Here is a 12,558-nt window from a genome sequence, read left to right as displayed (position 1 = left end):
AGGTAATAAAAATGAGTTCAAATTAAATATAATAATTTTAATAAACCACGTTCATAGACAAGACACAAAAGAATTATATAGATCCTTTCCATTTTTTTGGAACTTGTATAAAACAAGGTACATGATCCCCACTTAAGAAAAAAAAAACTGCAAAACCCTAGACTGACATATAATAAAGATGACTTTTCAAAGGGCAGGACTCATAGTTGTCATGTAAACCTAGACAGTCATTCTCAGTGTGATAGCCGCCGCCATTCAACATCTACCATGGAAACCCACCTATAACCATATATTTTCCTAGTCATGGTAATTAAAAGTTCCTAAAAGAAGGATAAAGGTTAATGCCAAAATAAAAACAAACCCTGAAGAAACAATTTGAACAAGCTATGTAGGTTTTGTTTATTTTGCATTTTTTGGTAATAGCATTACATATCAGAAATGAAGGCCACTCTCACTGAGGTGAAGTCATTCTGACATGTCATTATCCTAAATGTAGATTTTTAAAAGAAATTAAAATGGTGGTGCTTGCTTGTTTGCTTGTTTGTTTTGAGATGGCTTATAATTTATTTACTTATTTATTTTTTAATTGACTGTAAGTATAATCATGTTATTGTATTTGGAATGCGTCAAGAGTGTAGTAATAGATAATCAGGGAATAGACACAGCAATATCTTACATGAAATTAGCCATAAAAATTAATAAAGAGTAATTTCTTATCTCATATCTCACATTTCATATTTAGTACATTTGTTGTTTTATGAAACTAAGATGAATATGTGAGGTGGCTTATAATTTAACAGGGGTCTTTTGATGAGCTATCAACAAAATTCTGCCTTTTAAACTCCACTGCTCTTTAATTACCTTGAACAAAGAGGATCACAGAGTCAGAGCTTAGGCTGGACCTAGTCTCGAATGCACAGTGAGCTCCCAGTCACTCACGCAGCTGACTGACACGGTGACAGTGTTCATCCTTTCACATCATGACCTAACCAAAGGCTGGGAAGCTAGGCAAGAGGTCAAGTATAGCAGACAGAAAACTGAGGTGGTCACAACGAGCGTACTTGAGGAAAATGTTGCGATTTGTAAAACATGGTTCTGACTGGGAATATAAAATAAAAATTATCTTATACGTATGAGAGATTTGTCTGCATGTTTGTCTGTGTACCTCATGTGTGCCTATTGACTATGGAGGCCAGAAGAGGAAGTCATGTTCCCTGAAACTGAAGCTACCATGTGTGCGTGCTGGGAATGGAACACAAGTCCTCTGCAAAAGTAGCCAGTGCTCTTAACTGTGGAGCCACCTCTCCAGCCTCAGGAACTTGTTCTTCCATACAATTATGGAAGCCTGTGCTGCCTGTGGGGAAACAGTGTGCTACTCTACCCCCATACACACACAGGGTCTTAATCCTGGAGATCACCACCATTTTAAAAACAGCCCTTTCCTTCATGAGAGCTTTACATACTCCATTTCAGCCCAGATTAATATTCAAATTCAACATGGTGGACAACGAGCGCTTGACAGGGCTGTTGAGGCTGCAGTGTGAGCAGTCTTGGCAATCCTTCTTTTCCACAGCTGAGGCTTGGTAACACTTTGTTATTTTTATATCCTTCAAAGTTCAACATTATTATCTCTTTTCCTTAGGTTTTGAATAAAGATAGAAAGAATAAAAAGAATTGCTCAATTTAGTAAGGTGTTTTAAAACAAAACTGTTTTCTAATGTGTTTCAGATTGATACTTCTAAGGTTACAAAATACAGACTTGACAAGTTTATGTGGTACTTAGAACACTAAAGACACAAGGAAAAAAGAGGCAAGAGGAAAGGTCAGTCTTGTACCTGTAGAGTAGAGACAACCTGAACAGAGAAAATCCAAGTTGGGGATGTGAGGGAGGAGACAGGACAGGACTGGCAGGGTTGGTGTTTCTACTTCAGAGCTGGTCAGGACACAGTCTCAGAACCACTAGGATTTACCCATCAGTAGTGTGAGAAGTCAAGCAGAGCAGTTGGCATTCTCCTGAAGTTTTTTGAACTAGTCCCTGGAAGATGAAGGGGTGGTGTCCGGAGTGCATGAAAGGCCAATAAGATGACCTCTGTAGAAGAAGTTCATATTCTACGTACTACACAGGATAGCTCTGCTGACAAGCATCTATGTCTAGGACAGTGTGATGCCTTAGGAGTTAGTCACGGACATGCCTAGACCCACTGACTAAAGTGTTTCCAAAGGCACTCTTGCAAAATCTCCTGATGGGCTTCTGGTGATTCTGGCCCTGTGTACTTCCTCTCTAAAATGAGATTTCTATAGATAAGCACTGCTATTTGGAAGCTGCACACTTGTCCCAGGTCAGTGGAAAGTTACTTAATATGGCCTGTAAAGGCATCTTAACCTAAGCTTTGCCTATAGTCCCCAACTCACTTATTGACAGTAATCTATTCCTGCATGTTGCTTGTCACTCAACCCCAAACAAACAAATCAAAAGCCACCTATCCATCCTTAAGAGAAAGAATTTTTAAGTTCATTTAATTTTCTATGTTTCCCTTATGCTAGCTGTAGCTTACGAACAGTCTTGCTCCCTCACAGGCACTGTCCTCTTGTGACAAAGGACAGTAACAGCCTTCACAATTTAGTTAACAGCATTTATGGACTCTACCTGTGCTGAGTCCCTGCCATTTGCCAGGGTGAGCTAAGTCAACAGCACTAGGATGATTGTCTCTAAATTTCTCAAAGCCCAGAAAAACAGACAAGGTCCACATGTCTTGACAAAGCCAAGATGGAAATTGCTGCTTTTTAAGCTCTGGGTTGCTACAGAGTCACATAATTCAATGGAGTTTGAGAAAAAATTGGCAATGGTAAATGGTCCTGGAATATGCAGTTATAAAAAATTAATTCAAATAAAAAGCATAATGAATGCAAGAGTTTCTGGTGTGTTGTGTCATACAGCTTCGCCACAGCCTTCATCACAGCAGTCAGCACCGAGGCCACGGCTGGAACTCCCCAGCTCAGATCCCAGGCTCTCCGCTATGCACTACCAGGTGTCTACTGTACATTTTCCTGCTCTTACGGGAAGTTTTAGGGATTTCCTACTGTCACCTCTTAGAATGTATGTATCATAATAGACTATTTTTGAATTGGGCAGTGCTGCAGTGTTTGATTTTGGAAAGTATTTTTTGAGTTGTGAGCTTAAATTTCACAAAGCAAACAAACAAAAAACCCCATGAAATTATTTTTGGTTTGAGATTAGTACAGAATTTCCTGCTGTTTCTGAAATGGCCCTAAATATACTTCTACCATTTTGCACTAATATTTATGAAGTTTTCCACATTGATGATTAATAAATCAAAATGTCAGTCATCTCTATAATTTGTTGAAGAGAAGAGTTTCTATGCCTTGTATATAAAATACTTAGCTAAAATTTAATTCTTACTGTAAAAATAAACAAACACTATCTCATTAGTATACAGATTTGCTTGTCTTTAAAAATAGCAAATCATGCATTAAAATAATTTTTAAAATAAATTATTTTGTTTTGATTTGTGTATCTGTTCTCTCCCTCTCCTTCCCCCCACCTCTCTCTCTATATATTTTTTTTTCCCATTTTTGGTGTTTTTTAAAGACAGAGTTTCTTTGTGTAGCCTTGGCTGTCCTAGACTCACTTTGTAGACCAGGCTGGCCTCGAATTCACAGTGATCTGCCTGCTTCTGTTTCCTCAGTGCTGGGATTAAAGGCATGCACCACCATGATATTTTTATAAATCCAGTACCATGTAAAAGTTTCTAGTCTAAAAGGAGTCTGAGAGGAAGCCATTAAGAAACCCTGGTTAAAAAACAATCAAAGACCCTGAGAAGGCTAGTTTTAGTTGTGAACTTGACAGTCTAGAATTATCTGAGAGGTAGTCTCAAGAAAGGATTGCTCAGATGAGGCTGACATTTATAGGAGGTTTGATTGAATGAATTGATGTGCAAAAGCTGAGTCTACTGTGGGCAGCACCATTTCCTAGGCTCGGACTTCTTGACCAGTAGGAATGGAGAAGGTGACTAAGCACTAGAGACATGCATGCATTCACTTTCTCTCTGTTTCTGACTTGGATGTGACTAGCTGCTTCAAGTTTCTGCCTTGATTTCCTCCTAATGATGCATTGAAACTTGGAATTGTAACTGAATAAACTGAATCTTCTTTAAAGTTGCTCTTGACAAAGTAGTTCTTGTAACATCAACAGAAATGAAACCAAAATGGAGCTTTAATGGAACATGGGAGAATAGCCTGCCTGGATAATCTGAGCCTTAAGTGATGTGTAGAAATGCCCCAGGCCTTTCTACCTACCCTGTCACCTGCCAAGTGAAAAGATGAGCAGGCACCAGGGAAGCCTTGCATGGGAATGTGAAGGGCTTGCCCAGGCCATGTGTTTGAAGGGGATGCTGTTTGGGGATGTCGTTGAGCCTGAGGTGAGTTTCGGGGGCACAGGCCTTACAGGCTACAACCCAGCTTTGCTTTCTCCCAATGCTCTCTGCTTACCAATATTCTGAGATTTGAGGACTCCTGGCCTTCACTTTGACCACTATGACACGTCTTGCCATGATGGATTATACCCTCTCAAACCATGAGCAAAAGCCATACGGGATACACAACGCACATGAGCAGAAGGTGCCAGGATGGGTTGACCCGGCATGGAGAGTAGAGAGCTAAGCAGAAGTTTCTCTGTGTCCTAAGCACATTAACCATTACTGTGAACCTGGACTTACTGAGGTTTAACATGACATTAACAGCAATGCTTGCTTCAGAGACCTGATACGAGAATGAAATTATATAATCCATACCAAGACCTCAGAACACTGAAGTACACTCCTGGCTGAGTGTCAACTCTAAGGTTTTTATCATGTTGTTATCATAATTGGGACCAACAATTATCTTATCAGTAAGATAACATCTAGCTAAGTGTTCACAGACATAAAAATGATCATGTGGCATCTACGGGACAACAAGCCTTTGTTAGAAAAAAAGATGACTGATCAATTAACACAGCTTTCACCAGAAGGCAAAGAGTCCTACTCAATGTGTGAGTTTCCCATGAGGCTATTAACTGAACATAAATGTAGTCTCGTGTGTGTGCTGTTTAGACAGAGTCTCCTTATGTAGCCCAGGTTTTCCAATGATGGGATTATAGGCATGAATCACTATGCTCAGTTTACCTTTAGCGTTCTAAAATAGCCCATTCTCATTTTGCAGCATCCAAAATGTTTTCAGACAAAATGAAGGTTTTCAGGTGGCCTTCTCAATGTTCTAAGGAAAACTGTTCTTGCCTTTTCCAGCTTATAGGAGGACCCTGGGATTCACCTCACATATTCTTGACCTTCAAAGTACCTCAGATTGCTGTTTCTGACTTTCTGACCTCAAAATTTGACCCCCTTTCCACTCTCTAAGAAGGACTCTGTGGTTACAATGAGCTGTCTCTGTCCCAGGTAACTCACAGCCTCATCTGAAGAAGTTTAAACATTTAATCACATGTTCTTTGCTGAGCATGAGTGTACTGGAAAGGAACTCAGGAAGCCAGGAGATAGTCGCACAGCCAGGTGCACAGCCCCCGTGTCCTCCAACAGATGAATGAACAAAGCGTGGCACATTGGACAATGGAATATTATGTATTTATACAAAGAAAGGAACTCTACCATATCTGCGTGAGTGGCACTGTGAGCCACCTATGCAAAGACAAACAGAACCTATAATAGATGATATAAATGGCCACACTGAAATAGAGGCAAATAAATTCATGTCAGAGGTGGGAGGGACAGGTTAGAGAAAGGACGGTTGGTGGGTACTGGGGTGTGACAGAAGCAATAACCTCGAGTCCTCTACAGTACAGTATAGTAATTATGCTTCTTACATTTCATTGTGTTTTTAAAAAACAACTGATGCAGAATATTTTGAATTTCCAGCATAAAGAAATGAAAAATGTTTGAACTAATGATGACTATGCTAATAACCCTGATTAGATCCACACAAATTGTATATATGAGTTAAAATGTTACCCTGTATCCCAGAAATATGTAGTTATTATGTATCAAAATAAGCTGATAAATATTGGCAAAGCCCTATTCCAAGTATAGGCTAACATGATCCATGTTTTAAATTAGGATGTGAATAGAGATTTTTGGGGCCCATCACTTCCCCCTCCACTAACACTGCTGCCATGTGAGTCCTCAAAAACAACTAATAATTATGTTTCAGCAATACCAACTTAGATTCAAGAAAAGTTGATCAATTGCTTGTACAAACTGTCATATTCATTAAAAAAAAATTAGAAGATGAAACAGAGATAACCTTCAAACCAATCAGCAGGGAAAAGCAAACACCCAAACCTTCCCACTTACTGGTAAAAAGGTAAACCTAAAGCCATCAGACAGAGAATCAAGTGTCATTACACATGTCAAGGGGTCTTGGAGCTCATTAGAGTCTACTTTCCACTTCTTAAATGAGCATCAACTGCATAAACAGGCAAGCATCTCGGATCCTACGATTGCTCATACTTCCATTATTACTGTAATCACCCCAGAAAATTCTGCTATGTGATCTGCTGAAACAGAGATACAACAAAAGAATAGGCTAGAAATCTGATCAGTGCCAAGTATAAAGAGAGATCATATCCAGAAAATGGAAATTACTGCCCCATGCCAGAATCCAATCCAGAAACCTCTAAACACTAGGCAAAGGTTTAAACCCTGGGCTATATCCACCCCCAACTCTTCCCCTCCCCCTTCCCGCCTCCCTCCCACTGTCCTGCCTCCTTCCTTCCTTCCTTCCTTCCTTCCTTCCTTCCTTCCTTCCTTCCTTCCAATTTTGAAACAAGGTCATGCTAAACAGTCTAGGCTAGCCCTGAGCCCATGTTCTACCTGCCTCTGTCTCCCCAGTAGCTGGGGTCACAGGCATCCACCACCACCTTCTGTTCAGGAGAGACAACCAGAAGATATCAAATACAACTAACTGGCAAGAATGTCCCCAACTCCTAAGGAAATGTTCTGAGCATTCTAGAGTCTGAAACTCCTGTTGCTTTCCTCCTTAGAAGAGCACTTGAGGTGAACATCTGAGAGTGCTCATAGCATGCCAGCGCTGAAAGGACAGGGATTCCTTGTGCTGCAGTCTGGCTATCGAAATATTTATTGTCAGGCTTAGGATCATACTCAGAAACCATGGGGTTTTGGGTTTTGTTTTTTAAACATGTAAACAGAGAAATAAAACCGTTTCATACATGTGTATGTGTGAGAGGAAGGAGGAGCATTTAAAAATTTTCATATATTTAAATATATTTTAAAATATAGTATGTCTTGACTCCATATGCAGTAAGATCCTGAAGAGCTATAATAATTCTGCCCATGAATTAACAACCTTCTACACTCTGCATCTATTCTAAGTGGCCAGGCCACCTTGGCTTAAACGTACAGCAAAAATGGACCCATTTACATAAAAACTTGTAGTAAAGTTATCTCTGTCTATCTAGAGGACACCTTACAGACCTCCTCTTGATCTGTCAAAGTATGCAGTCCTCAGGGCTAAAGCAAGAAGTGTCCACTGTGGCTTCTTTATGCTAAGGGTAAAAATTCTAGAAACTTCTGGTAAAACGAATCATGATTCTTTTCTACTAATATATTTTGAGACATCACTTTTACTTTCTGGTTCCGATATGTGAGGTAAGTAGTAAGCAGGGGGGTTAACATCATAACCCAACACTGTAATCTAGAATAAATACTTCAATAGCCTCTGTTGCTAGCTAATATGTATGCCTCCAAGTGACACACCTATTCAAATAATGACCATGACACAATTTCATTAGAATTTTCTAGAAAGGAAGGCTAGAAGTGATAACTAAAGATCAAAAGTTGGCTGTTGTTGTTGCTGTTGTTGTTGTTTAAACCTAAGTGACCTTTTCCAGGAAGGCTGAGAAGAACAGCCACAATTAAAAGCACTGCTAGAAGGAAAATAAATGAAGACTAAGGAAGAAAGACACAATGCGGTAGAGAAAATAAACATGTAAATTTGACCTTTCATCAATACTCTCATTTGGCTTGGTAGTTTCACCATTAAATCTTCTGCATAAACATCCTTGCAATAGATAACAAACAAATATTAGTTTAGCTTTTCATGAAAATATATCACCTGATTTTCCTTATAAACTCTAAACTGTTCTGTTTCTTTTTAATAACCATAGTAAAGTACTAGCTAGGCACTTAGCCTTTGCCTTTTGAAAATGCAAACTTGACTGGCCACTACTGTGGCCATCTGTGATTTACATGATTAAGAAACATATATAATTTAGTTCATTTATCAGGGCATTAATATAACCCATTAAAATAAAGTTTGCTTACAATAATGCTATTGTGAATATAAAAATACTTAGGAAAAAGGGGAAAGAATACTGAAGTCCATTTTATATTACTTAAGAGGGAAGAACATACTAGAGTATGTAGAAGAGACACATTAAAACAGAACCAAACCCAACCCTTCCTCACTGAGTCATGTTTAAAGCAGAAGAGAAGGGCGGTACTGGAGAGCAGCTGGAATGTGCTGTCCTTCAGCGTGAGCTAGACTCGCTTTCATTATTGATTTGTCTTGGCAAGGGGATGAGGAATAAATCAGAGAAAATATTTATTGCTCATTTACCGCAATCTTTTATTTTAGTGAATGTTGCAATAAGCTTTTTCATAAACTACCTGAGACAGGCAGGGTAAACAATTATTAATTTCTGGTAAGTGTTGGAGGTGAAAGAAGACACAATGTAGACTATAAATCTACTCCACGACAGTAAATCTCTAAAGTTTCGTCATTAATGTCCAATTCTCCAGATTTATGATTCTGAATTCTATAAAGCTAAAACTTCATGAAATGGTCTTTTTACAGAGCATAATTACTAAAATGCAAGAAGCATCAGACTGTGTCTCGGAAACATTTATTTTGAAGTCCTAATCACCCCAGAATGTTGTGGAGGAAAGCAGTTCAGATGAGGGGTAGGAGGAACCTCTAAGCCCAAGGAGACAGGGGTCTCGGATAGATACACACAGCAGGGATATCTGCTGACAGTGAAAAGCAGAGAGTAAAGCTACACAGTGGCAAACCAAGGAGACTTCAGCTACCAAGCAACCCCAGAAGCTTGAAAGAGCCCAGGAAAGAGCCCTACACATGTGTCAGGGTTGACATAGGTCGCCTCTGTACCTCCAGCCTTCAGAGATGTGCGGTCATAAATTCCTGTCGCCTAAGTCACCATGCTGTGTTTGTTGTAGTAGCCAAGGTAGAAACACATTAAAAAAAAGTTTAGTGACAGCATGGCAGAAAGGTGATTGTGACTCAAGACAAGACACAGAGAGAAAATGTTCTGAAACACGTGTATCTGAAGGATTGTCACTCCCAAATCACAAAGAACTACAAAAAGTTGGCAAAAAGAAAGCAAAGAACATATTCCAAATGGGCAGAAGCAGATGCCCCACCCAAGAGAACACATGTGAGGAGGGGAGAAAGTGAGAAGATGATCATCACCAGATGTCTTTGGAGAACTGCAAATTAAAACTACGACATGTTGGGGTACCATTCAAGAGCCAATAAACAGACAGCTGAACACTACTCATTTCTAAGGAGTTGTAAAACCACAGTTAGATTACATTGCAAAAGTAATATACAAACATTATGAGAACAGAGCTCGGACCTGGCAGGCTACAGGAATTTTACATTTATTCAACTACTTAGGAAGGCAATCTGCCAGGACCTAGCCAAACAGGTCAATTGCGTTTCCCGTGAAAACACAATTACACTCTACTAGACACAGCAGTGATGCTTACATATGAGTGATACAAAAGATAAAACAAGAATGAGGATGACTGTATCAACTGCAGTTCTCACGTTAAGAAGCTGAAAATGCCCAGTTCCCTCTAATAGTAGGGTGGATGACTTACAAGGAAACATTATACAGCAGAGAAAATGGATGGCCTGTAGCCGTTTTGCAAAAATACAGGATTCACTAACAAAATGAAAAGAAAATGAACAAAATCCAATTCAAACCCTGATGAAGTTTCCTGTTTAATGAGGAAAAGCCATTTCCTCTGGAAAAGGCGAGGACAGTGACCCTTGTCTGCATGACCACGTCAGGGACCTGCATACACAATGTTCTTTATCTGACTGATTGCACATCTGGCAGCTACTAGATGAAAACGCACAGGGCTACTGTTAATGATAGAGGTCAGTAGACATACTTAGTTCAAAAAAAGCTCTGATGAACCTAGAAAAAAAATGGATTGAATAATGACAGGAAACATCAACAGCTGATGGAAGCTCAGTATGAAAGGAGCAGATGAGCACAGCGGGGAAGGAGTCTGGGGTTCTGAAGGTGTTGCTTCACACTTGACCATGATATGGGGTCACTGCACATGCACTGCCAACTCACAGACCGTCCAACACCAAAGATCAAACCTCAGTAATAGAAACTTAAACAGAAAAGGTAATGCATTAGTTTATTTGCATATCTATGTAAAGTTAATTAGCTGTGTTATTAAAGTTTGGCCTTCTTTTTCAATCAGAAAGAGAATTAATCATACTGAGAATAAAATACATATTTGTTTGGATGGAGAAGTTGATATTTAGGTAGATGGTGGGTGGGTAGCTAGATGACAGATGAACAGAGAGAAGACAGAGCGGCAGACGGACAGTGGATAGTAGATGCCAGCCAAATAGATGGAGGAGGGTAGACAGATGAGAGACGTGCAGGAATCAAGTAGGAAAACCACAGAATAGGTACAAAGAAATAATTAAAATGCTCTTTTAACCCGAACAAAAATATGAAGCCCATTTGCTTAAATACTTATTTTTTATTTCATCTGAAGTGCTGAGGATAGGAACGAAAGCCTCGTGTATGCTAGGTAAGTGCTCTGCCACTGAGCCACATCCCAGCCCCTACTCCCATGTATTTAAATGAGTGATTTCAAAACATCTCAAGATTTAGAGTACATATACAAGTAAATACAAGAAGTAGTTTTAAAAGTTTTTAAAATTTTAAACTTCCTTCTCAAGGAAAAAGGTGATATTGTTTGCCTTTCATTGCATAAGGTCATTTAACTCTTTCATGTCCATGCCCAGCTTGGAACTGTCCTCATATTTTGCAATATAAAGGTTAGCCGTGAGCCAGTGGCATTGGGTAGGCAGTACAGGTTTGTCTGCGTAGCTACTGGCACAAGCCAGTGGCTCCTATGAATGCTCTCTTACCACGTGTGCTGGAACCTGTTCGGCTTTCGCAGCAGGAGTTCCAGGTCTTGGATAGAACTGGTTGATGAAGAGACTTGGAAATTTGTATTCTTCAACAAGTTTCAGTGTTTCTTGAAAATCCTGATCAGTTTCTCCAGGAAAACCACAGATAATATCCGTAGCAATCGTTATTCCAGGAACCCTAGAGAAGAAAAACAGACAAAAATTTAAAAAAAAAAAAAAAAAAAAGGTTGACTGTGAGCCAGAACTATTATTTCCTTGACATTTTAAAAAATAGAATTTATTTTTTAGGACCGAGAACTTGCAAACAGTTTTCAAAAACCTTAATAATAAGAGAAATAGTGGCTCCTGGGCATCCTCAGAGGCACCCATTTTTAATGCTTTTAGACTTTTGTTTGTTTGTTTTTGTTTTATTTTCTCCTCAGTGTCTTATAATAGATGCTACTCTGCTGTTTCTGGATTTGTTGGGTTTGAAAGGCGATATTTAAGGACTTTTATATTACAGTAAGATGAGCTAACTATAAACGTCCTTTACCCCTACCCTCCTTTATACTGTACTCAAAGTATTTCTGTAGAAGAGCTGCAGAGACAACTGGTAGACCAAGTTGTCTCTCAACACTTAAGTTTGTTTAAGTATACTAACTGCCTCTTTGAAAAGTTTGTTTAACATTTTATGTTTCTAAGCTGATTATCTTCTCAAGGCTTCCACAGACCTACCAAAAGTCAACAGCAGGATGAACTCTTGCCAGTGGGAGAGAGAATGTCAAGCGTATGCAATGTCCTGGGTTCAGCGCCTAGCATGGGGGATGTGACAAAATAAAATCAACCCTGTTTTCTAAACAGTATTAGATCATTCGTCATTCACATCCCTTGTTTCTGAAAAGGCCACTTGTCATATGCACTACTCTTGCAATGAACTGGCTGTTACTCTTGACTGTTCCTTGTTCTCTTTTTCCTCAGTCTTGTTTTCCCGGGCCTGAGGTCTCGCTAATTCTTGATCATTTCCTTCACTCTGCAGTGTGTTCTCAGTATCAAGTGGCACTGTTTTTACGTCTCAGAATGTCTGAACACACAACTGATTGCACTATAGGGTAATATAACGCTCCAGGTTGAAAAGGACTGTCCACCAGAATTTTGGGTTGCTCCTTTTTAAAAATGCTGATAGATACTGAAGGCATGAGATTCACTCCTGTGTGTTCTCACAGTTTTCCAATGCTGCGTCTTAAGCCTAGGACCTATGTCAGCCAGGTCAATTGCTCTGTAACTGACAGACATGCCAACCATACATATTCCATTACATATGCCATATCACTCCCTTTTTGGGGG

General features: G+C 39.4%; 1 protein-coding gene across 1 annotated transcript in view; it reads right to left on the bottom strand.

The window, feature by feature from the left end:
* CDKAL1 (CDKAL1 threonylcarbamoyladenosine tRNA methylthiotransferase) overlaps positions 1-12,558 on the bottom strand; it is a 543,702-nt gene that overhangs the window by 146,391 nt on the left and 384,753 nt on the right. The window contains exon 12 of the mRNA XM_084796106.1: positions 11,233-11,413. Coding sequence (XP_084652232.1) covers positions 11,233-11,413 — 181 coding nt within the window. The remainder of the gene's footprint in view (positions 1-11,232; positions 11,414-12,558) is intronic.

This window comes from Acomys minous, assembly GCF_964271855.1.
Source record: "Acomys minous genome assembly, chromosome: 9".
NCBI classification, from domain to species: domain Eukaryota; kingdom Metazoa; phylum Chordata; class Mammalia; order Rodentia; family Muridae; genus Acomys; species Acomys minous.
This window is presented reverse-complemented; position numbering and strand designations above follow the sequence as displayed.